At 40.0% G+C, this 27,377-nt stretch overlaps 2 protein-coding genes across 4 annotated transcripts in view; one reads left to right on the top strand and one right to left on the bottom strand.

Annotated features, from left to right (window-relative positions):
• The window catches only part of mtor (mechanistic target of rapamycin kinase), an 84,559-nt gene that overhangs the window by 28,810 nt on the left and 28,372 nt on the right, over window positions 1–27,377 (bottom strand). For all 3 annotated transcript variants that reach the window (XM_010875805.4, XM_010875804.4, XM_010875806.4), the window contains exons 29-30: window positions 6,147–6,222; window positions 2,814–2,953 (exon numbers count right to left, since the gene is read on the bottom strand). In XM_010875805.4, the coding sequence (XP_010874107.1) occupies window positions 2,814–2,953; window positions 6,147–6,222 (216 nt within the window). The remainder of the gene's footprint in view (window positions 1–2,813; window positions 2,954–6,146; window positions 6,223–27,377) is intronic.
• angptl7 (angiopoietin-like 7) lies at window positions 22,462–25,874 on the top strand. Its single transcript, XM_010875803.3, has 5 exons — window positions 22,462–22,985; window positions 24,170–24,270; window positions 24,395–24,589; window positions 24,905–25,100; window positions 25,190–25,874. The coding sequence occupies exons 1-5, from the start codon at window positions 22,628–22,630 to the stop codon at window positions 25,357–25,359; spliced, it is 1,020 nt and encodes a 339-aa protein (XP_010874105.1). The 5' UTR covers window positions 22,462–22,627; the 3' UTR covers window positions 25,360–25,874.

Below are 27,377 nucleotides of genomic sequence, written 5' to 3'. Positions count from 1 at the left end.
TTGTGAAAAGGTTCGATGTTGAAGACACCTGGTACCACACTCTAATCAGCTAATTAACCCAAAACACCTGCACAGGCCATTAAATGGTCTCTCAGTCTAGTTCAGTAGGCAACACAATCAAGGGAAGACTGCTGACTTGACAGCTGTCCAAAAGACGACCATTGACACCTTGCACAAGGAGGGCAAGACACAAAAGGTCATTGCTAAAGAGGCTGGCTGTTCACAGAGCTCTGTGTCCAAGCACAAAGAGAGGCGAAGGGAAGGAAAAGATGTGGTAGAAAAAAGTATACAAGCAATAGGGATAACCGCACCCTGGAGAGGATAGTGAAACAAAACCCATTCAAAAATGTGGGGGAGATTCACAAAGAGTGGACTGCAGCTGGAGTCAGTGCTTCAAGAACCACCACGCACAGACGTATGCAAGACATGGGTTTCAGCTGTCGCATTCCTTGTGTTAGCCACTCTTGAACAAGACACAGCGTCAAAAGCGTCTCACCTGGGCTAAAGACAAAAAGGACTGGACTGCTGCTAAGTTATGTTCTCTGATGAAAGTCAAGGTCCCAGAATCTGGAGGAAGAGAGGAGAGGCACAGGATTCACATTGCTTGAAGTCCAGTGTAAAGTTTCCACAGTCAGTGATGGTTTGGGGTGCCATGTCATCTGCTGGTGTTGGTCCACTGTGTTTTCTGAGGTCCAAGGTCAACGCAGCCGTCTACCAGGACGTTTTAGAACACTTCATGCTTCCTGCTGCTGACCAACTTTATGGAGATGCAGATTTCATTTTCCAACAGGACTTGGCACCTGCACACAGTGCCAAAGCTACCAGTAGCTGGTTAAAGGACCATGGTATCCCTGTTCTTAATTGGCCAGAAAACTCGCCTGACCTTTAGAAAATCTATGGGGCATTGTGAAGAGGAAGATGCTATACGCCAGACCCAACAATGCAGAAGAGCTGAAGGCCACTATCAGAGCAACCTGGGCTCTCATAACACCTGAGCAGTGCCACAGACTGATCGATTCCATGCCAGGCCGCATTGCTGCAGTAATTCAGGAAAAAGGAGCCCCAACGAAGTATTGAGTGCTGTACATGCTCATACTTTTCATGTTCATAATTTTCAGTTGGCCAACATTTCTAAAAGTATTTTTTTTGTATTGGTCTTAAGTAATGTTCCAATTTTCGGAGATACAAAGATTTGGGCTTTTCATTAGTTGTCAGTTATAATCATCACAATTAAAATATATAAACATTTGAAATAAATCAGTCTGTGTGTAATGAATGAATATAATATACAAGTTTCACTTTCTGAATGGAATAACTGAAATCAACTCAGATGATAATTTCAAACTCCTTTCTGATATTGCTTCACTATTTTTCGCCGCAGCATTGGGGGAATTGGTGATCCTCTGCCCATCTTGACTTCTGAGAGACACTGCCACTCTGAGAGGCTCTTTTTATACCCTATCATGCCAATTGACATAATAAGTTGCAAATTGGTCCTCCAGCTGTTCCTTATCTGTACATTTAACTTTTCCGGCCTCTTATTGCTATCTGTCACAACTTTTTTGGAATGTGTAGCTCTCATGAAATCCAAAATGAGCCAATATTTGGCATGACATTACAAAATGTCTCACTTTCAACATTCAATATGTTATCTATATTCTATTGTGAATTAAATATAAGTTTATAAGATTTGTAAATTATTCCATTCCTTTTTTACTCGCAATTTGTACAGTGTCCCAACTTTTTGGAATCGGGTTTTTAAATACATATTACAATTACTGCATTTGGTCATTGTCCCATCTAGCTATATTATGAATAATGCACTGCCAGTTGACAGAAAAGAGCATCTGCTAAATGACTAAAATGTCAATGTGGAAGTACTGAAAGTAAATTAGAAGGTCAATTCTGTCTGTTATCCCGTTTGTCTAGTAGAAAGAGAATATCACCAGAGCTGTACAATGATGGCACATATGAGAAGGTTATATAAGTTAACTTATCTAGTTAGCATAATTAACATTTGGGAATTTTTCAAACATTGTGATTCCTTATGCAGCCTGCAAGAAGTCTTGTTTTATAGTGTGGTTTGTGGTTCACCTGTGGACTGGGAGGGATGAAGGGAAGTAGAAAGAGAGGGAGAGATAGAGAGAACACAAAAAGACAGAAGGAGAAAAATGGAGAGAGCATTGTTGCATTCAGTCTGGCGTTGGCTGTCTGTTGCTGAGGTTTTCAGAGCCAAGTAACTAACTGTCCTGGACTAACTGTCCTTGCACATTTCCCTGTTATATTACCATGCTCTTATTACAGGAAACTGTTGACTTTTTACCCGTCACTTCACGCCCAGTAACCAAAGGAGCCCAATGTCAGATTCCATTAGCACAGTCTGCCGGCACGATCGTGAGCAAGGAAACATTTCAGGGGATAGGTTTGCTCCGGGCAAATATTCTCTCTCACAGACCCTGTCTTTCACCATTACACTCACAACAGTGAACACCTCTTAGAGCTCTTTTTTTAATCAGCGACACAATGTTTTCAATATGGTAAGCAATATAGTGAGCAACACTCACTGGAAAATGCTTGCCTCCACAATGATAACACCTGTTAGGTCACGACATTGTGTGATCACATAAACGGAACAATGAAAGTTCCAGATTATACAAGGCTTTTCCTATCTAGGAAACACAGCACCAAACACTGAACAGGAGAGATACTCTACCAAGGGTGACACAAAAGAGTCCTCACCAAAACAACACCACTTTGATTGGCATTGAGAAGATGCACAGACACGGGTGTTAAAGGTAACTGCAGTGACCCACCATTCTCCCAGGGCTTCCAAACAGCGCATGCGCCCGAGGATCAGCTCAGGGTCCTCCTTGTTCATGTCGATTTTCTTGTCGTATGCCACAAGGGCATCCTCCCATTCGTGTAACTTCTCGTACCAAGTAGCTTGGATTTCCTGTCAAACAACAATGTGGTGATTAAACTGACTGATAAAATCTGAAATACTATTTCAAGAAAAATGTTGTTGCAATGTCTGGTCATCAAAACATAGCAATGTGGACATACATCAGAAGGTGGTGATTGCAATTGTTGCAATTTGCACTGAGATAAAATAAAACTCAATATACCTCAAGGCCAAAAAATATCCACAAAACACATGTTTAGAATTTTCTATACATGCAATAACTATCTTAAGTTGCTTGTTTTAAGGTCTTTTTGCTTCAAGTCTAATCTTCAGCAAATTAAAGTCATGTTCAAACCGATTTTAATATGGAGATTGACTTCAGTCAATTACTTTTTTGGGGGACTGAAAACTACTCTAGTTTCTATGAGAGTATGTTTTGGATGACTGTGTTGTTGCATAATGAAGGGTTGTCCTATGAGTTTTTAACCTTTACAGATTTTCCTGTACACTTTAACAGGTACATCATAAAATAAGTTTGTACCAGTGGCAACCATGCATGCCCAGGCCAAAACACCTCTTCTACCATATTTCAAAGATGAGGTCTGTGGTTCATCTGGGCAGGGCCTGAGCTCGCCTGGACCACCCTAAGCCACACTTTCCTTCTTTTTAATGATGTTCCAAATAGTGGTTTTTGGTAAGCCTAAGGTTTGGCTATGTTTCCGAAACAGGGGGAATACAGTGCATTTTGAATGTATTCAGAACCCTTCACTCTTTCCACATTTTATTACATTACAGCCTCATTCCAAAATGTATTTAATAGATTTTCTTCCTCATCAGTCTATACACAATAACCCTAATGATCAGGCAAAAACAGGTCTTTAGAAATGTTTGCAGATTTATCAAAAGAAAACAGGCATTTAGACCCCTTCACTCAGTACTTTGTTGAAGCACATTTGGCAGTGATTATAGACTTGAGTGTTCTTGGATATGATGAAATTTGGATATGATGTTTGGCACATCTGTATTTAGGGAGTGTCACACATTCTTCTCTGCAGATCCTCTCAAGCTCTGTTGTGTAAGATGGGGAACCTCTCTGCACAGCCATTTTCAGGTGACTCCAGGGTTGTTTGATCTGATTCAAGCCCGGCCTCTGACTGGGCCACTCAAGGACATTCACAGACTTTCCAGAACCCACTCCTGAGTTGTCTTGGCTGTGTTCCAGGAATCGCTGTCCTGACAGAAGGTGAACATTCACCCCCAGCCTTTTTCATCAAGGATATGTCTGTAATATTCTCTGTTCACCTTTCCCTTAATTCTGATTACTCTCCCAGACTCTGCCATTGAAAAAAAAGCACTATAATGCCACCACAATGCTTCAACATAAGGATGGTACTGGTTAGGTTATGAGCGTAGCACAGTTTCCTGCAGACGTGATGCATGGCATTCTGGCCCAAGAATTTTGTTTCTCATGGTCTAAGAGTCGTTCAGGTGCCTTTTGGTAAACTCCAAGCAGACTGTTATGTTAGTTTTCTGTCTGGCCACTCTACCGTAATGACCTGATTGGTGGAGTGCTGGAGATGGTTGTCCATCTGCAAGGTTCTCTCATCTCCACACAGGAACTCTGGAGCTCTGTCAGAGAGATCATCGAATTCTTGGTCACCTCCCTGACTAAGGCTCTTCTCCCCCGATTTCTCAGTTTGTCCAGACGGCCAGCTCTAAGAAGGGTGGTGGTGGTTCCAAACATCTTTGATTTAAGAATGATGGAGGCCACTGTGTCCTTGGGGATGTTCAATGCTCTAGGCATGTTTTGGAACTCTTCCCCAGATCTGAAAGCACAAGTGGAAATTACCACCATAGGCATCTGCCCCTTCAAGTGACAATCATCTTTGAACTTCCTCTCTGTGAACTCAGGAGGAACCGTCTCGACCTCTGGCAACCTGGTGATATGCCTGGATTGGATCCAAAAGAAAGAAGGTGCAACTGGCTGGCAGTCTCGGTCACCTCGTAAAAGCTACTCAATGTTTACCTCATGATCAAGGTTTCCTGGAAGTGCTCTGCAAGGACCTTTTACTTCTGAGAACATTTTATGGAGAACACAATTACAGCTGGAAAAAGATCCAGCAGTAGGGCACTTCGTCAGACAACCACCTATGAAACAGTCGGAGGCCTCAGAACAGGAACTTGGGCTAAAAGTAGCCCCTTAACAAAAAGCATCAGCATGCACTACAAAAGCCATGGATGTGAAGACAACACCAGACGGGTTAGTCTGTCTTTTCATAAATCTTTTTTCCACAATCCCTTTTTTCACTTTCTTTAATGTATTCAGGGAAATCGTTTTCAATCTCTAATGGGAGACAGCTTAATTAATGAATGGGTCTAATTTACTGGTATATTCACACAGATTTTTCCCCCTCACTAATAATAACTGGCTGATCAAATGAAATGAACAGCATGGTGCGATGACATGACAGGGGCAACGACAGGTCAAACAGCCTGTGTGTGTACGTGTGTTTATGACTGAAAATCGGTGCAAGGGCTCCTAAGACGTGACTTCCATTTAGAAAATAAAATTTCACATGTGGAGTAGGTCCCTTTGCAAAACACAAGACACAGAGGGAAAAGGGCAGGGAGTACTAGGCAGTTAAAATAACAGTAAAATTGCTAGCAACAAAAATAAACAAACCTTTGCCAAGACAAATAAGGAATAACAAAGAATATGGTTTGGTCCATGAAAAAAAAAAACATTTGGTATATTAATATGACTATCTACACACAAAATCTGAGGATTTGATGGATTTAGTAGGCTTTCCACTTGACATGTAAACTTCATCCCTCATTGTCATAAGCCATGTGTGTATGAATTAGAAAGCTTTTTTTAACTTTACAGTAAGGTCAATATTACATGAAGGATTTTGGTATTGTGCATAAATCTATTTTATACTTTGGAACAAAACCTCAACAAGACCCTTTTAACAGACCTAGAAAATTGTTAAAAAAATAAAATTAGCATCAGGTATTTGAATTAAACTTTTCTTTCTCCCATTAACCAAAGAAGAAAAATCCCAGTATTTCTACCCCGGCATATGGTGCCAGGGAAGAAGAAATCTCGGCACATGTCGGCAAGTGAGTACAGGATGTTCTGGGGCACGTGTTTCTAACGGTGTTCATCCTCTCATTCAGGATCTGTTTCAAGGGAGGACATAATGAGGCACTGCATTAACTGTAGAGACGGACAGTCACTCACCAGTTCACCAAAGTGCTTCATGGCATATTCCAGGACGCCAGATGCTGCCTCTGGCTGCTGCAGTTTGTTATTGATGCTGGAACAAGATAGACAAAAGAAAAGACAGGTTTTAGGCAATTCCCATACCTAATCTGGCAATCACATGTTTTCTCTCCCCTTGGTCACAAACAGCGAGCACTGGATCAGTGGTTCACAATACTCTCCCGGGGACCCCAGCCATCTCACAATTTGGTTATAATCTTAAAGCAGCTCACCTGAATGAAGGATCCAAGGGCTTGATAATTAGTTGACAAGTTCATTCAGGAGTTCTAGCTCTGGAAAACATCTAATACATGAAATGTCTGGGGTTCCTTAGAACAGGTTCGAGAACCACTGCTATGGATGGTGGATAGTGGCTGAGGTCAAACACATACAACAATAACACCTGAAGACCTAGAAAAAATGGGAGCCGGGCATACTGAGAAGTAGCGTAGCTGTAGTATGTGTGCTTATTTGACCAAATGCCACCAGATGTGGAGGTCCTGGGCTGTTGTGAGTCAACGTGGTCTTTCTTCGTACACTTTAGATTTGTAAAAGTGACACCCTGATACCTCATACAAACACAAAAGGTATTTTAATTAAATAAATAAACCAGTGAAAGGTCTGCTGGGGAGTGACAAAGTGGCTGAAAAAGTTCCCATTCATGTGTAGCCAAACTCATACCACCCACAAACTATAAAACGAATAGTCATGGCCAACTTGCTATAGTGAAAATGCCAATGATTAAGTAAAGGTGACAGGTCCTGAGGACAGCAGGTGAGACTAGATGAAGGACACAGGAGTCATGTCACGAATCCCAGCATGCCTTGGGGTCAGGGCTAGACTAATGTGTTGACTGGACCCAGCAAGTGGCCATCTGCATGCAAACACAGCTGTTGCTAACCATATGTAAAGCACAACAGGGCTAAATAAACACAGTAGTTATAAAGTGGTCTAGGTAATTAAGTAAAACAGCTCACATTTTGTAGAGTAACAGAAAATCACTACCTTCAATCATTATCAGATGTTGATACAAAGCATGACAACTCTACTATATTGGAATATCAGGAATGAAATGAAAGGCACGTTAATAAGAAGGGTTTTACAATTTTGTGGTTTAATATCCTGCCTTCAAGAGGAGTATTATGGAAGAGGTTGAGTTGTCAGCCATATGTCATGGTTGGGACTGTTTTCATTTACTTTCCAACATTTTATTGTGTAACAACAAGAAAACTAAATGAACTTTTTGCCACTGATAATACAAAAAAACTATATAATATTAAAGTGAAAATGTAATTGTTCTAAATAATAAAAATAATTGATTGCCTAAATATTGCTATGACATACAGGAAAGAGCTGTTACCAACCAATTGTCCTTACAAATTCTGTAATTAGTTGGATGGAGTCACCTGTGTGAATCTAAGGTGTTTCACATGATTTCAGGTGAGACACCAGTGTCTGGGAGGTCACACAGATGGTCAGTACAATTCCTAACAAAAACTACATAATGAACATAAAGGAACATTCAAAGACTCTTCAAAAACACAAATCAGGTGTAGGATAGAAAACATTTCAAAGGCATTAAATCCCTTACAGAGAACAGTAACACCAATTAATACGAAATTGTGGGAAATACGGCACAACTATAAATCTGTCTGCAGGTCGCTGTCAAAAAGTGAGTATTTGTGTGAGAAACACACCAGTCAAGGGAGGAAACCAAGAGGCCTATGCCAACTGTAAATAGTTAGTCTTCCACACTGAGCTGGGAGACACTGCATGCGGTAACAACAGACCAGGTGTCTCACAAAAGTGGCCCTTATGGCAAGTGGCGAAAAGAAAACCTCTAAGATCAAGTGGAAGAAGATTCTATGGTCTGATGAGACCAAAATATAGCTTTTAGGCCTCAATGCTAAGCACTATAGTCGCAGCATCACGGTATGGGGATGCTTCGTCGTATCAAGGCCTGGAAAGCTTGGGAAGATAAATAGCTAAATATATGCCGAAACATATTGTTTTGTATTTGTAATTAGTTCAGAACAGTTTGTAGATTTTGTATTTAACTTTGACATTATCGACTGTCATTTGTGTTAAACAGTGGCAAAAACTCAATTAAATCCATATGTAATTTCACGTTGAAACAAAAAATGTGCACGAGTACAAAGGGGGCAAATACTTTTGAGAGTCAACGTAAATTCTTGGAGAACCAGGGTCCCACCATTTTCTCAATTAAACGTTCAGGATTTTAAGACTCTTCAAACACATAAACAAGATATCTTTCATAGACTGAGATCGTGGAGTGATTTTCCCTATGCACACTGCTAGGAAAAGATATTGAGTAGAAGGTAGTGGATGAATATTGCAGTACTGTACTAAATGATGACAACATTTGAGAAAAGCATGGGTGTTTTGAACATAAACCCAACACTGCACTTCGTCAGACAAGATATTACCTTTCTAAATGAGGTATAAAGCAAGGAAGGAATAAAAGGAAAGAATGACACTTATCACCTTCCATCCCACATTCTAGAATATAGGAGAGAATGAAGAGCATTGTCCAATTCAATCCAAGACAGTAATACAGAACAACAGGGACAAGAGTATATTGAATAAAAATCACTAGCCAAAAGGCAATTTAAATACTTATTTATGACTGATGCCTTTACCTATGGTACCCATTTCCTGGTGTCATTTTATTCTTCCCCAGAACTACAGATGTGGTCTTCTGAGGAGATGACGAATCGGAATAAGTATGAGCTTTCTACACGTGGACCCTGGGGACTTCACTGTCCCTCAATTGTAACCATCTGGACCCCAGCTCTAAACACAAACTCTAAAGACAACCAGATGACAGGGCTCCCATAACATGCTCCATGGTGAGGTCTCCGTCAACACACAGTCAGCCAGTAGTCACCTTACCAGACAACCATCCAGCGATGGAACCACATCCCCTAGTCATTAACGGGCTGAAGATCCCCTGTTTATCCCTGTCAGGTATTATCCCCACCGGAAAAATAGAAAATCAAGAAATATCTGAACAAATCCAAATTATCTAAATACCAATAGGATGAACATGTAAACAGATCTAGATCCCCAGGTGCAACAAGACATAACTATGTACTTTAATATATATTAGAGTGAGTTCTGTTGCAGATACATATATATCCGTGTGTGTGTGTGTCTTTGTGTGATCCAGGTCTATTTGTAGAACAACCCAGTAAAACCTGACAAATTGGTCCCCACAAGGTTTAGCATAAATGCGGTTTAGTATAAGGGTTAGACAGCTGGCAGTTAGAAACGGTCTCTGAGCTTTGTAGTATGAGACCCTACACTTCAATACAGTCATCTAACCGACGGCAAATTAACAGCTGGTAGAAGGGACATTGTTTGTATGGTTCCCCTGGAGGTTTATCCCTTCAGAATCAACATTTTTTATTCTTCCCTGCCATTGTTGACATAGTGTGGGTTTATAAGAGACCAGGGGCCTTAGCCTTTTGGTAAGTGCTTTGAGACTCTGGGCTCAGAAGAAAGTACAATGAAAAGAAATGAAATCAGCTGTACAGACTAAATTCCCTCAAACACTTTTTTCCACTAAACCTTTAGAGCCCACCTAACTCGACCACACGTTTCTAGCCAGTCCCGAATGCAGTGTAAATACACTGATTATTTTTCTGAGGTTTCATTCATCATTCATCCTTTAAAGACCCATTTATTATAAAAACAGAAGAATTGGTTGTGCTGTCATTCATCATGTCAGACACATAAAAAAGTCCTAACACAGTGCTTAAAATGAAACCTAATCATCATGGTTGGAGGGCTGGCATACCCAATGATAAAAGGCTGTCTAGCATAAGCATGTATCATGTGTTATGCTTTGGCAACCGTTCAATATGTCAAGTCATGGTATAAGTATTGAGTTTCCTGGGGTGGTAATCAAAAGCATTAATTAAGTGTTGCTTCTCGGCTCTCATGATGAATATATCTGAAGTAGAACCCTGTAATGAACACTAAGAGGGAATCACTGTACATTCAAGGTTATTTTATTAAACAGTGACACAGCTGCATATAGCATTATACCAATGGTGACTGAAAGTAAAGCCAAATGATTTTCATGATCGTTCTATAATTAGAAATAATCATGCAAATTACAGTTGTTGCTTTTAATATTTAACACCCTGTACCAGGGTAATAAGTGCTTAACAGAACTTTTACAAAAGAGAGACAGAATTAATCATTTGATTGATAAACATATCCATATATAAAAACACTATTTTCATGCAATCAATTTCCACAGAGAAGAAAAGAAACAGAGGCTAACATATTTTTCACTACCTGAACCTAATCTAATCAGTAGCATCCACATGATCAGGTCCAATAATTTTTTTTGCCTTTTTGCTAATATGCCAAATGCTGACACCATTCCTTTATGTTGAGCAAAACATATTTCATTTTGGGCTCTTAGGAGTAGTGACGAAAGAAAAAGCTGAAAAAAATGACACTTATATTTAAAAAGAGTTTTCGGAAAGTGTGAATCAGCTCCAACTGAATGGAAGTACACTTTTTCACATATTTTTCAGATTGTGTATTTCGTCAATGTGTCTTGGTTAATTGTATTTGAAGCTGTACACACATGCAATGGACACTTTTCAGTTCAACAGGCAAAAAGGTTTACTGACAGAGAAGTGCCTTGAAGCTCCCTCAATGTAAGTGGGAGGAATCTCTGGAACTGCCCAACCTGGGGCTGAATCGATTACTCCCATTAAATGTTGGAATTCTGTAATCCTTGTCTCTAGCCATTACATAAATATCCTGGTCCTCTGTATCAGGATAAGGATTTAGTAATCCAATCTACATTTTAACCAGGGATTGTAGTTGGCTTTCAGTTCTTCCACTCAAATCTGGATTATAGAGTGGATTCAGCATTGACTTAGAAAGGTTTAGAGTCACTACATAGCAAGTTGATTTATATAGCACACAGAAGCAATTCAATGTGCTTTAGAAAGAAAAGGAAAAAATATAAAAATACAATAGCATAAAAACAAATACTTAAATGAAAACATCAAAACAACAAATCTGCCAATGTAACTAAGGAGAAGATTTTGAAATTAAAAAGCAAAGGTTAATTTTGTTAAATTGTCTGCAGTATAAGATGGTTAGTGTATACTGCAGATTACGTTACTGAGTTGTTTTGCTTCCACCAGCCCTCCAAGTGCCATTGATCTCCAAGTGCCATTGAATTACTAGAGATGATTTATGCAACATTTGCAATGATTAGACCTAAGACAACAGAAAAAAAAAAACTAAAATGACAAAAATCAATAAGATAAAAAATATTGATCAAATGAAGCCTGGAGAATTATAATGTTGCATGATAGGCCTACTATACATTTACAATTGTATAAGGGTGGTAATCATTCATGTTTACATTTTATTTGTTGATGACGTGAGCTTTAGCTAGCTAGCATCGTTGCTTTTGTGTTGACACAAAAGAGATGTTGACTCAAGTCATGTGATATTGCATTTGAGACCAAGAGAAAGAAAACTTGCCATTTGATATTGACTTGAACATATATGGCCTATTAAGTCAATCGGACTGTTTAATTAAATGAGCTGTTTAATAAGTGAGTTTTGATTTCCTCATTCCAAATGTGCATTATTCTCCCTCTCGTAGCACATTTTAGATATCACAAAATCGAGACATTACCAGAAGTCAAGAATGTGTAGGCTATAATAGCACAAAATTAAAGCGCTAAAGAAACAAGCAAAGGAATGCCCTAGTCTGTGAATGTTTATAGCCACATACTTCTAAAATAAAAACTGGTAAATGACAACGCTTCGACAAAAACCTGGCCATTCAGTGGGCAAGAGAATAACCCCAGACTAAAATCCACAATGATCAATTTGGGGTTGTCATATCAAACACACAAAATGTATATTTGTTGGCACATGCTTGTTGTGAATTATTCAGTAGTATAATGTGGTTTGGTTACATTACATTAAAATGTGGAGTACTTGAAAAGCTTGCTTACGTACTAATAGCTATCCTGGGACATTTACAGTGAATGTGTATTGCCAAGCTCTGAACCCTCTCTTGACAGATGACATTCCACTACTAATATGAACTAAAACGTTTGCATACATATTCTGTAAACTGAAATTGCCATTTGGTGGTTGACACCTTGACTCCGTTAGGCCTTCACTCGCTCCAACACTATGGAAAGTGGAAAAGTGACAAGGGCTGTCTGACGTCTTTGGCCTTGGTGCCCGAGGACCGAGAACCTGTTTATTTATGAGGTGGCCAGATTGCAATCAATGACGGTTTCAGACCAGTCCAACCACTGAGTGCTTTAGGGGCTGTTTTCCCCCATAGCGAACTTCTATTTCCCAGTAGATTACAGATGGAAAATGGGTGTGGCTTGTCTTCTTGACAGGTCACACCACTTCCAAAAATCACTTGCCTAGTTGCCAATATGGTTGCCAAGTTACAGTGCAAAAAGCGCGGTTGAAAACATCAGATGCTTCAGGGATGAACAAGGATTTACAGCAAGGTCATGAGGTACAAATTGGCAGAAAGGTCACTCCAAGGCCAGTGTCTGGTCAGACAACTTGTTGTATATGATGTGTAACAATGGCGGTTTAGTATCAAAGCCAGTAAAACATCATTGAGTTTGTGTACAACTAATTGGTGAAACCTATTTATTTAACCAGGAAAGTTGACTGAGAACAAAATCTCATTTACAGGGAAGGAAGAGAAGAGTGGGGATGAATAGGTAGCCAAGAGACCAACAAGAAGTGGACACCTGTTTAACCTGCTTTGCAGTGCCTCCTACTGGCCCTTCAACATCCCCATCAACAACACCGACCAGCACCAAAACCAATGAGCACAAAACCTACTTAAATTCAGTTTCGTATCATAATGTACATCAAAGATTTTCAGAGAAATTGCTCATTGCAAGAAGGAATTCCCAAAAATAAATTGTAGCAAAGACAAGAACATTTCGATTTGACTTTGAACCACTTCACCCACTGAGACAAAACAAAGAGCGTTTTTACACCATGATAGTTTGATTTAGATAAATGAGACTGCCAGATTTGTGCAGGAGATAAACACTTTTGGGGTAAATGGGTGAAAACATAAATTGTTACACGTCACAGAGGTAACATGGGACACTTTTCAACAACGACCCCCCTGTAGCTACTGAGATCAAAAGATGATATCTCACTCAGTATATTAGAGTGGAATAAGCAGTGATGTGGGAATTCTGGTTCTGTAAGTCCTTTTAGCTCCAACAGAATCAGAAAGAAAATACATTTTGTCACATTTTCTCACAGTGGAATTAATTAATTGTAGTATCACCACAAACATCTCACAGTAGGATGAATTAATCCTAGTATCACCACAAACATCTCACAGTGGGATGGATAAATCCTAGTATCACCACAAACATCTCACAGTGGGATGAATTAATCCTATTATCACCACAAACATCTCACAGTGGGATGAATAAATCCTAGTATAACCACAAACATCTCACAGTGGGATGAATAAATCCTAGTATCACCACAAACATCTCACAGTGGAATGAATAAAACCTAGTATCACCACAAACATTTCACAGTGGAATGAATAAATCCTAGTATCACCACAAACATCTCACAGTGGAATGAATAAATCCTAGTATCACAAACAGCACAATGTTATTAACATGGCAACACTGTTAGTGAGGTCAGTGGTCTAGCCAAAGCGCTGTGCGTGCATACGTTTCACCTATTAAAATGTCTCAGGTGGCAGATCTTGCTGTTTCATGGAATACATTAAACCACTGGCCAAATGTTGGTTTGGACACATCTTCAGAACCAAACAGAGACAAAAAAAAAAAACATGTACATATTGTAAATTCAAATCAATTAGCAGGACTCAAAAGTTTAGTAAGACGGATGCAAGGAACGACAGTTCTCTAACCATCAGTCATTTATTTTGGTGTGTGTATTTTTTTGCTACATGATAGTCAAGGATGTCGCATTGAGAGCCAGGAACAGTTCAACTGTTCCATCTATGAAATCATGTGCCAACAGGATTGCTTCAGGCCAGGTCAATTTACATAATTTGACACAAATGGTTGATTTTTCAGCTGGATATTTCACAGGAACATGGCTCAGCTTTGAATGAAGAATTCTAATAATATTGTACTCTGATACTGATATTACGGACAGACATGTTATTGAGTGTAGCCAGCCAATAACCTCTGATTTCCATATAAACTGTACATTTTAACCTCAACGAATGAAAGAAATGTATTAGCATACAAATCAAAATGTTTTTCTCCTAGAAGAATTAGCTAAAATCAATAAGTATAGCTATGTTTGCTGATTCAAAATATCTGAGCAATAGTTTGGACAATCTGTAAGCCAATGAAAGAAAAGAAAATCCCACAAAAACGTACATAAAAATAATAAGGTTGGAACTTCAAAGGCTACAAATATTCAGCTATCAGCACAAGAATTGAACAACTAATGAAGTGTGCAGGTTTCTTGAAATTGTGTACCATAGAGAAAGCATAGCTATCCAGATGGTATCTGAAGATGGGCATCCAATACAATATAAATCCGGAGGTCTAATCGTAACTTAAGGAATGACCTAACATAAATCTCTCATTGCTGTTAACATAACATTGGTGCATCTGCACTTTTGCCACTAGTAGTTAAAGCCCTCTATAGGCATTCCTATAACAGAGGGATCAATGGAAGAGATCAGAGGTGCACCTCAAATACATTTTATGTACACCAGCTGTTATGACGTTTCTCTAAACAGCATTTCTCTGTCTGCTCAAGGACTAATTGTGGAAACAAGTTACGTTTTAATAATGGAAACACAGGCAGAGCATAGATATAAATCTGAAAGTATAAAACTTAAACTACAATTACATTACCCAGATTTAAAAAGCAATGCATGAAATAACTAGTTACTATACTTATCCAAAGCAATACCCCCAACACAGATGACAACTAAAGTCAGGGGATGAAAGGAATGGCATTCAACCCTAACAACAACCCTGTCTCACTGCTCATTATATGACTGATATCATTCTGGCAGAAATATCCTATGATCAACTTTGTTTGCCAAGGTGTACATCAAAATGTATTAGGTCTAACAAGAAAAAACCAATTTTGGTTCATTTACTAAAGCACTACAGCACAGTTTGGCTTAATAGGATTCTTTTTTAGATACTGATGTATTGGGGTCAAGCAGGCCAATGGACAACGTTGTATGCTCATATTCAATGTGGTTAAATATGAAAATGTTGATTAATGCATCAATTTAAATATCAATCACTACATTTGGAAAAAATAATGGTTAATAATGGTTTTGGGAAAATTCTTGAAATTCTGGGTAAATCAAGATACAGTCCAGACCTACTCACAATAAAGCACAATGCATATTCAAATGGAGTACACTTCAGGGTAGTACACTGTTTACGAAACAAGTAATCATCATAGTATAACCCCAAGTCAATTAAACTTGAGGGACATCAATCTGTCCAGTTAGAAAGCGCACTGGAGAGTCAACAGCAAGACAACCACCAAAAAGGGAATGGTTTTGCAGGTGGTAGCCACAGACAATTGCTCTCTCCTTATCTTTCCTAACTGATTCTTCTCTAGTTTGGTGTTTTGCTAGTGTCCTTGTCACTACTGGTAGCATGAGGCGGTACCTGCAGCCCTTTCAGGTTGCACAGGTAGTCCAGCTCCTCCAGGATGGCACATCCAAACGTGTTGTCACAAGTAGATTTGATGTGTCTCCCAGTACAGTCTCAAGAGCATGGAGGAGATACCAGGAGACGGGCCGTTACACAAGGAGTGCTGGACAGGGCCATAGAAGGGCATCAACCCAGCAGCAGGACCGGTATCTGCTACTTTGTGCGAGGAGGAGCAGGAGGAGCAGTGCCAGAGCCCTACAAAATGACCTCCAGCAGGCTACTGGTGTGCATGTTTCTGACCAAACTATCAGAAACAAACTCCATGAGGGTGGCATGAGGGCCCGACGTCCTCTAGTGGTACCTGTGCTCACAGTCCAGCACCATGCAGCTCGATTGGCATTCGCCAGAGAACAGACCTTCACGTGCTAGCCAATGGTACCTTGACTGCTGTTAGGTACCGGGATGACCCATCATCAGAACGCTAGTGCAGTGGGCCCTGGGTTCCTCCTTGTGGAGGACAATGCCCGGCCTCTTGTGGCCAGAGTGTGTAGGCAGGTCCTAGATGACGAAGGCATTGATGCCAATGACTGATCCTCACGTTGCCCAGACCTGAATCCAATTGAGAACTTCTGGGATGTTATGTATTGGTGCATCTTATGCCGCCAAGTAGTGCCACAGACTGTCCAGGAGCTCACTGATGCCCTGATCCAGGTCTGAAAGGAGATCCCCCAGGACACCATCCACCATCTCATCAGGAGCATGCCCAGATGTTGTCAGGAGTGCATACAGGCATGTGGGGGCCATACATACTACTGAGTCATATTGTGAGTTCCCGTGATGAAATTTATGCAAGTTGGAACAGCCTGTGATTTCAATTGTTTACTTTGATTTTCGGTGTGAGTTTGAATCCAGCACTCAACCGGTTGGTGATTTTGGTTTCCATTGACTGCGGTTACGTAATTTTGTGTGATAAGTGTTCCCTTAACGTTTTTGAGCAGTGTTTATGGTGCTAGAGACGACAATCTGTTTTCTTGTCATTTAATTCAGGACTTCTATTACATAGAAAAGATTTACATAGAAGCAGTCAGGCTGGCTTGGAAGGACATTTTCTGTTACTCTGAGAATATAAAAGAGCATCTATTGAAAGGTAAACATAACATCATTACCAGCTATTTACACATATAAAATGAAATTGAACTACATAAAGCAAATCAAAGTTTCAGAGAAATTCTACCTGCAGTTCTCATAAGCAGAATTCTAGCCAGCCAAATATCATCAGGTATTTTAGCAGCATAGCCGATTCAACCAGCACTGTCGACATAATATGCTAAGGGTTAAGGGCAAAACTATTTAAGGCCAGCTAGCACAGGCAAGAACCCACAAAACATAACTGAAACAACATCCCAGAAGATCAAACACAAAGACAGCGGAAACGTATACATTGGCTGGGCCAATATGATAGCGAAGGAGTGGAGATTGAGTAAGCTACCAAAGCAAGAGCCAGGTAGATGGCTTCAGAAGCATAGCCAGCTGGCGTACAGCAAGCCTGAAAAAGTTACAAAACTCTGGTAACCTACTTCACAGAGACCGGAACAAATCAATTACAAAACTAAAAGGACAACCTTGCAGAACAGACAAGGTACTATACAATTAGTGCCGGCATGTATGATTTTTCCCTTTCACTTGAGTCCGAGACCAGAGTCTCACTTCACCAGGAGTTGGTCATGTCAATGGCCAGAGCAATATCCTAAGAGAGTTGTTCAAATGCTGCCATGGAATTCAGAACTTTATAAATCCATCATAATTTTGAAATCTCAATGTCTTAACTTTAAATATATAGCTCTGAGCATGGCTTGAGACAGCTCAAACTTGTTAGCCTTGCACACGTACTCAGAGGGTAGATTTTCTTTACACTATTAGCAGTAGTGCATTGTGGGTAGTTTTGACGATATCTAGAATGCACATTCTTCACACACAGTATTTTTCAAGTTACTAAGTAACAACACAGTGTAGTTACCTTAGTGAGTAAGTAAAAGTCATGCCTCCTTTAAGTAAAGATGCTACGATGGCCTGTTTCTCACAACCACCTATATGTTGAATCCAATTGAAACAAACAAAAACAAGTGAGAATCCACACAAAAACAGATTTAATAGGGACCTAGCAGAAGTCCCAACATTTGGGATGACCTCTTTTCCTGGCATATTGTCACGCACCATCCCTTTGAAGAAAAGCCGTAGACGTCTGCCTCGTTCAGATAAGAACACTGCGGGCTCAAGCAAGTATCTAAAATAATTGTTCATGTTTTCTTTCGGTATCCTCTTTTCTGCTGTAGCTATTATTTTAGTAGGCTGGTGAGCAGAACCTTGTATTTAAAGCGTAGGATCAACTTCTTTGCATTTCACTTTTCCATTTCTGTGCATTTCCATGACACTAACATTGTCTGGCAGCATGTGATCTCCCCATTAACAATACATATGAAATGTTTAAATAATGCTTTGTGAATTGATGTCTAGAGTCAGAACCCCGTCAAAATTGTTAAAGTTGGCCTCTAATTATATCGACCTGGAAGGGAGCACTTGGCTCCTGTCCACCAGGCTCTAATCCACAGCACCTGGTAGCCATGGCAGCCGGAGCCACCAGACCTGATGGTGGCATGCAGGGGCTTGAGCTCCTCCACTCAGACTTTTGGTGAATGGCCAAGCACATACGGAGGCACTCATTATAGTCGAATATGGAAACATTTATTGCGCTGCAAGGCATGCCTGGATTGTTGTGGGTCCAGCAGCATATTATTAGATTTAGATGCTGTAAACTGAACAGCATCCTCACATTTTACACCTTGAATTTGATTTCAATATTAATGTAAAGCACAAAAAGAACAACAGCAGCCCACTGATACAAGAACATTTCAAGTGGATCAATACATTTATATAGTAAATCAATGACCTTCCAGTACATAAAAAAACTAAATGTTCTCTTCTCCTCAGGCTCCAATACTAACCTTTTGGTTAAACTGATATTTTTCTAAACACTGAACAAATGCTCCCTGTTTTCAATGGGAAAAAATAAATAGCCACCCCTTTGAGACCGGTGTGATCCCAGTTTCTAGAAATCTTTTCCAATCGTTCATCAATGTAGTTACAAATCTGTCTTGCATTTGCCTAGTACCTGACCAAACGAAAAAACACATTACCACAAAATGTATGGAAATGTTAATTTTTTTAGAAACGTAAGCCCGGAATATGTACAGTCATCAGAAATGTAATGTTTAACTTGATGAGTACGTAAGCAGTTCAATGCAGGGCTGTCTATAAGGTCTATAAGGTTGTACAGGCAGTTTTCAGCATTGTCGTAACATTCAATCAGTCCAGAAGTACTTGACATTCTAAGTAAGAAGTGATTTCATTTTCTATATCTGTAAAATAATTATTATATCATATCTGTTCAGAGACAAGAGCCCCCGTTATGCCCCTTTCCTTAACTGAACCCATGAGTACTGAGACTGAACGGTTGGCACTCAAGAAAGGTTGTCTGGGAGGTATACCGGGAGGACTGTTATATACCATATCTGGTAACCTGAAAAAGCATTCTGTGAAAACAAACGCAAAATGTGGTTTGTTTGGTGCATGGAAAATGAATTACTGAGAGAAGAATATACCGCTGCGTGGTGCTTTCATACTGACTCACAAGCAGAGGACAGTCACATTAGGAGCAACAGGTTTTTTTCGACTGGCATGAAAAAATGTAAGCGCTATCCATGGAGGCTATAGAAAAATGGGGCGTTAGCAGACATTTATAGGTTTTAACACCTCTAATTCAATGGGTGCTGCATTTTTCACAGAGGATATGGAGGATATTTACAGAAAATAGTAAAACCACGGGGGGGGGGGGGCAGCATGGTGAAAACTGAATAAACATCCAGCTGGAAGGTCCAACATTAGTGCTGTTTGACAGAATCCAGGTCAATCAGAAGTAGTTCCATAGGGAAACATTGCTTGAGCGTGAGATGACTCACAAAGCACTGTTTTTAGACAATGACAATGTCCAGGAAAGCATATTTTCTACATATTGTCTAAAGACTGATTCACACCTATGACTTTGTTTCAGAGCTACAGGAAGCTGTAAAAACAATGTAACCAAGTGTAAGAAAGTGAAATACTATTTCATGTTAAGAGCTAAACACATGGATATATGGATGCGTTTACCTATAGAAAAGACAAACACATGACAAAATGCTTGGTAAGGATTAGACAAATACAGATGGTCCATAAAACATATGTCAAGAACAAAGCAGAAAAACGTGCAATGGAAGAATAGCAGAACAGCGACAACTTTAAGACCATTCAGTGTGATTTAACTGAAGCTCAGGCCTCTGACACAGAAAGGAGGACGGACATCTAAATATGTATCCGTCATGAGTGACACACTGACGCAATTCCAAATGGAACTTTTCACTCATTAATGTTTGGGATTTTCGGACAGTTGATATTGCTCATTGAAGCACACCATCTTTCTCCATGACGCAAAAGATGATGGTGAACAGACATTCTACATGTTCCTTCAATGCTCGTCTGACCAAGGAGGGGACATTTTGAGAAGGATGCCTGCCAAACGTGTCGCAGGAAGGAACATCATAAAAGGGCAAGGCTGGTGGAAAAGCATGGCTGTGGAAGCGATGGTGGCAGTTGAGGGCCATGGCTTATACACACATTTTGTAAACATTTTCAACCACAGCGGTTAATACATGGGTGTGGCTAATACAGGAGTTTACATTTTTAAAACCGTTTCCACCAGCGTAGAGGTAGAGGTCTCTGAAACTCATGTAGTAAATATGATACAATTGGCGTTACGGGGTTTTCATTTTAGTAGTACTCTATGACAGATGTTTAATAACAATGTACTATGAATGTGCGAGTTATAATTGACCTTTTGAAAAAGCCCTGTCTATCTTAGTTATTGTTGCTACGTCCGTCAAGTTGCGCTTCTTTGCAAGCAGCAACTACAGTGAACAGCCAAGCACGGAGGGGAAAAGGTAATAATTGAAACAAATATACAGATCTCAATCAAAGAATGAGAAACCCCATAAACTCAAATACGACTCGGACAGCCTTGTGGACCAGTCATGCTTTTGCACTGCTAGGTAAGTTCTGTTTATATAGCATTTATATTATTGAACGTTTATATTATTGAACAAATGTATCCGTCAATATCATCCAATGAACTTCAGCAGAAAATCACCAAGTCATCAAGTTAAGCCCACAAATGCCCCGACGTAACAAGCTAATATTAGCGGTAGCTAGCTATCTAGCTAGCATAGTAGTAAGTCATGTTAATGGTCACGTTAGCTCAAATAACTATAACGTCAGCGTTAGGTTTTGCAAAAGGTAAATTCTCCGGGCAAATGCAGTTTATATATGGGTGCGGTTAACATTCAGGTTTTTATACACACAAAGCTATAAAATTATTGGTGAGGTTTATACATGGTGTGGCTTATAAATGGGGATTAACAGTATGTAACCCCCCCACGTGACAAATGATGTAAGTAATTTCATACAACCTGAATGTAATATGCTGCAAATATTTTCTTCTACTTTCCAGTATGGTGTCCCAGGAAAATAAATAGCAGAGGTAGATCGTATCAGTAAAATGTGCATACCACAATAGTTTAAACAAAAGGCCAAGAAAGGTACACTACCTCATTATTTAACATTGCCCTTAACAATACCCCATTATTACTTAAAAAATGGTGGCTTACTATGGAGAGAATATGAATGTAGTAGCAATAAAAAATATATATATATATATATTGCACTTTTGGTCACAACCCTGGCAGGAAAATTCCACTGTATTTGTTCTTCATTGTACTACATTTTTGTAACATCCTATTTAGCCTCACTTTGGTGCAGATCACTGAAACCTTCATGCTAGAAAGTGAGAGAAAAACACTGTCAACAAATAAGCGCTTAACCCTCCATTAGGAGTACTTAGCACCTTAAACAGTTCCTGTGGCATGTAGAGGCAGTGGTTAATGATGAAAAACTCTCCGGAGGGTGTACCAACTGTCATTAACAAGGAGAACTATCTTCAGGTGTGAAGGGACACCAATTTTTTTTTACACATTGTAACACTGCCAACAACTAAAACACAATAATTGATGTATCGAATGACAAATCATTAGCAAGATGTGCCTCTGTATAGAGTTGAATCACTGAGAAAGAGGCTGTCTCACACAAAGCCATGGAAGGTGATAGTTTAATGGGTAATAGCACATGCTTGCATATACATCAGTAAACTGGGTTCTCCAGAAAGGATTCTTTGTTTTTTTGCTTTTTGCTCCAATCTTTCCTCCATTCTTTGCAGGAGAAAGAAAAAGTAAACAAATGATTCCCAAGCCATTCAACTGAATTGAAAAGCATGAGCAAGAGAGAGATAGAGAGGTGCAGAGGTAGAGAGATGAAACAGGGGGAGAAAGGTCCTCCGCCCAGACAGTTAGGAGGAGGGGGGGGGTCATTGACTGTGAGCACAACCAAAAAAGGGGAGGGCACACATGTAAAGATATTTAAGATGCACCAGCCACAGCAGTACCTTACTGAAGAGCAAAGAGCACATAGATTCTAAACTCAATCCGACCAATCTCCCTCACCCAGCCTCTAGTGGATCTCCAGCACAGCCGAAGAATCAGACGTGACCAGGACCACTTCCATTTCACCGGGGCAAAACATCACATAGGTGCAAGTGTCTTGTTTTTTTAAACCTAGAAAGCGTTTAAGATGTCTCTGCGGACGGCGGCTCTGAGTGTCACCCTCCTGCTGCTGGTGCTCTCAGAGGTCTGGGCACAGAACCCAAGGAAGAGGATGGCACCACCCAAGCCTCCGAAGGCACAGTGCTGCGATGAGGTCCGCTCCCTGAAGGTGCAAGTGGCCAACCTGACCAGCCTACTCGAGGAGTTGAACCGCAAACAGGAGACAGACATGATGAACGTGGTGAGGCAAATGATGGAGCTGGACAAGCAGAACCGGCAGCAAGAGGCCCGTGTCACCGAGGCCGAAAGCAAGTATTCAGAGATCAACAACCGAGTGGAGATCATGCAGCTGCAAGCCTCCCAGTCCGTCACCCAATCCTCATCAGGTAAGAACCTACCTTCTTCATGTGTCCCAGATGCCAGGGAAAGGGAACTAAACCCTTTAACCAAGTAGCACATATAAAAATATATACGTGGATGGATTTTCATTTCATTGCGGACATCATTCAACGTCATTTAATGAGAAACAAAAACTCGAAGGCATCCAAAAAAATGCACAAATCAAGTATCTAGCAGCATTAATAGAAAAAAGTATTTCTGGTAAAAATAAAGATTTTGCATGGAAATCTGGCCAGCTAAACATGGCCGTCGGACAGTTTTAGTTTAGTTCTCTCTCTCTACCTTCGCTTTCCTTTGCCCTCATGTTCAGCATCTGCTGCAAAGATTAGTCTACAGGTGTGAAAATCAAACCACAGGCTGTTATTCATTATGCACAGGACTAGATAATCATTCAGTCAGATAAACCATGCGCTCTGTCTTAAAAGTCATCAAATGAATAGTTTTTTCCTTTCAAATCAGAGACAAATTTTACGAAAACATTGATGTGTAGGATTTTCTGTTTGTGAAGGAATGCAGATTACTTTTTTGTAGGACACTAGAAATCTTTTTGTTGACATGAAAACTAGTTTGATGTCGGTACTCTGATTCCTTGGCACTAGACTGCTACCATCAATTGGTGATAATGGAGATTAGTCCACAAACTTGTCTGGATGACTCATGCTAGCAAATAGCCACAGTTTTATCTTAAATCTCCAGTTCGCATTATGTCTGTCAATGAAGAACACCTTCATAAAAGTCAGTTATTCTAAACTTAAATTAAACTTAATCTAAATTTATTCTGTCAAAAACTCTAATAGCCCACCATATGCTGGCATGGTAAATTGGTAAACCGCAGAAGAGACTCAGAAACTGTCAGAGACCGTGTGAAGGAAGAGAAGTCAAGATTGGTTTCATTTTTAAAAACCTGGATCCATTTCTCCTCAGGGATCTAAGAGCACCACTAATGTCATCACCATACCATCACATGAACAACACTTTTAATTTGGCTGTACATACATTTTGTTAGTCTTGCAAAGCCTGTAAAAGCAGGGATGAAAGTTTATTGGGAATTTGCTGAACAACGGAAAAATCTGAACCATGCTAATATCATTCTATTCAAAATAATTTTGAAAAGAGCATTTTCATTATTAAAAATCTGGTTTGGCTGTCTCTAATGACATGTATTTTCTAGATGCCATCTATGATTGCGCTTCCCTATACAACAAGAACTACAAGATCTCTGGGGAGTACAAACTGCCTGCAGACGAATTCCTTGGGACACCCGAACTCGATGTAAGTGATAACCTTGTAACTGCAAACATGTTCAACATTCACAGACAGCTCCTCCTTAGTAGATTGTCATGATTTTGCTTGGTATTATGTTGGTAGGTATTTTAAACTGTGTTGTTTGTTTCAGGTTTTCTGTGACATGGAAAGCAATGGTGGTGGATGGACACTCATCCAGAGACGCAAAGTGGGCCTGACCTCCTTCAACCGTGACTGGAAACAGTACAAGAACGGCTTTGGCACCATTCGTGGAGATTTCTGGCTGGGCAATGACAACCTCTTTCGTATGACAAGGCAGCCCAGCACCCTGAGGATAGAGATGGAGGTACAAAAGGACACCCCAAAACATGCTAGCAAACAGACCCACACCAGATACTGAGAGCAGTAAATAGATACACTGAGAAAGCTGTCCAGGGCTCTGACACCAATCCTGAGTTTGGGGGGAGGGGGGTTTATTGGGAGCTAGAATACAAAAGATAGACTACCCAAATCAGACGCAAAAACAACCTTTTACTACACCAGAAGTTATAGCACTGCAATTGCAAAGGTCAATATTCTCAGTTCCACTGTTGAACCACAAGCTGTCAAGCAAATATCAAATTCACAAGATCGTATTTGTGCTTTCTGTTTTCCAATGAAGGACTGGGAAGGCGAGACACGCTATGCAGAGTACAGCTACTTCACAGTGAAAAATGAGTTAAATAGCTTCAAACTCTTAATCGCCAACTACAGTGGAAATGCTGGGGACTCTCTGCGCTACCATAACAACACCAACTTCAGCACCAAGGGCAAAGACAACGACAAATGTGTGGACGACTGTGCTTCACTACGCAAAGGTACAAATAGGGACAAAAGACTCCACCAAGCTACAGTCACAGAATTTGTATTTGATCAGATGAAAATTATTTTCTCTTTCACCCTACAGGTGGTTACTGGTACAACTGTTGCACTGACTCCAACTTGAATGGTGTGTTCTATCGTTACGGCAACCACGGCAAGAACACAGATGGCATCACTTGGTACGGCTGGCATGGGCCCAATTACTCCCTCAAAAGAGTGGAGATGAAGATCAGGCCACAAAATTTTAAATCATAAATGCGTCCGACTTCAAACCCCGAATGATGTGCATGCTTGCAGAGAGATTGAGGGAAAAAAAACCTGAGCACCCAAAGTATCTTTCCCCCCCAAGTTGGGAAAAGAACTGGATATATTTCTATGGGTTGAATGTGTAAAGTTTTTAACATTGTAAATTGTTGTTCATGTTGTATTTATCGTTGAAATATTTTATTTTCTTAAAAGCTTAACAAAATCCTCTTTACCACTGTTCAGTAAAGTAAACTGAATGTTGCTTCCCTCTTTCATTTCACTCAAAGAAATAGAGTTTATTTATCGTTCATAACCCAAGCTGTCTGCTAGCCCATGGTTAGGTTTATTGTATTGGGCTGGTATGACAATGCAAAAAAAGAAAATGAAGATCCATTGAGTGTTTTGCAATGGGCCTTTGTGACCTACTAGAATGGGAAAGACCACCCACTACACTTTCACCAGAAGTACCTGAAATATTTTATTGTGAAAATTGTTTTCTTTCTAAAAACATGTTTTGTGGGAAAGGAAATAAACATGTATTTTAAAAAAAAAGTTTGCTTCTGATGTTAGGATTCTTTTTCAAGCCATTTCCCATACTTCAAAATGGTACAGTATCATATTAACACAAATCCCAAGTAATAAGCCAGTACGTTTAAGTAAGTGAAAGGCTGACAGTGGAACACCATGTCTCTGACCAAACATAAGTGTCTTCAGCCACCACCAGCCATTAACTCTCAGGTCACAGTGACATTCATGCCAAAGGTCAAAACGTCAGCTCAAACTCCAGCAACAGAACACAACTTTCTCACAGCTATCTATCCAGTCAATGGACAGCACATTGGCTCATACAGGTATTTAATAAATAAATGATTAAACACTTAAAATGGTATGCCTTTACAAGAGGTAAGGCAGCCACTTCAAAGAAAGAGCCAAGGCCAGGACCGAGAAGATGCCAAATAAAGAGTGGGCGCTTACATTCCTGCCATTTACATCAAAGGCTGTGTTGGAATAGCAACATTTAAAAAAAAAGTATATACTTGGCGCTTAGGGATGGTGACAAATACTGAGGATAATTTAGGATAAATGAAACATGACAGTGCCATGCTATTGTACGTGTAGCTTGGGGATTTACTGGTCCAAATGGGTGTCTACTGACAGCTGTGGAGTGGACCTTGGGATCCCAAGGAGAACTGGAAGGTCCCCACAGGACCCTCATTAGTCAATCAACCCGGTGGCCTAGTGTGACCTTTCGGTGGTGTATGTGGAATGGCAATATATTAACAGAGGACATGCTTCATTTCTTCAAGCCACCCACTGGAAGCTCTGCTGGGAGATTCTTATAGTTTATTTAACAGGCAGCCCAACTTTCTCAAAAGGGTACTGCCAAAGCCCCAGCTATTCATATCAAGATATTGTGAATGTTGACTTTGGTCCCTTCTCTAGTAGCATATTAAAAGTAGAACTACGTATTTAACTAAATGAAAAAATAAGCAATGAATTCCTAAAATGTTCCAAAATGTAAGTAAAAAAGATAAAGAAGGGCACACCATTTCAGAGAAAGTACTGAATAGATAGGATCAGCACTGGATGGGTATCCATATATCAGGACAGCCCCTTACATCTCAGCATACCAGACTTTATTTGAAATTCCACTTCCACAGTGCCCACGCAACATTATGACCGCAAATGTATTATAAACAGATGGGCCAGATGCAATGACCCTCCGTTGCAGCCACGGCCTTAGCGTTTGGGCTACTGGCTACACTGTAAATAACGGAAACGTTTATTTTAGAGGCTTTCATCAGATAGCTCCAGCAGTCCTTGGGATGCCCCTTATGAAATTCAAACTAGATCACTTTTTATTTCAACATAGAGATGTTACAACACCACACTAAATTTAAAGGGCACGTCTTGTGAGTACTCACTGCAAAGGACAAAAATGTATGACGGTGAGTGAAAGATTTTCATTAGGGCTGTACAATGTGTGGAAAAACCAGACGTGATTTTCAAAAATAAATTGCAAGGGT

This window comes from Esox lucius, chromosome 12 (assembly GCF_011004845.1).
Source record: "Esox lucius isolate fEsoLuc1 chromosome 12, fEsoLuc1.pri, whole genome shotgun sequence".
Classification (NCBI taxonomy): domain Eukaryota; kingdom Metazoa; phylum Chordata; class Actinopteri; order Esociformes; family Esocidae; genus Esox; species Esox lucius.
The sequence above is the reverse complement of the archived record's forward strand: the minus strand, read 5'-3'. Positions and strand labels throughout refer to the sequence as shown.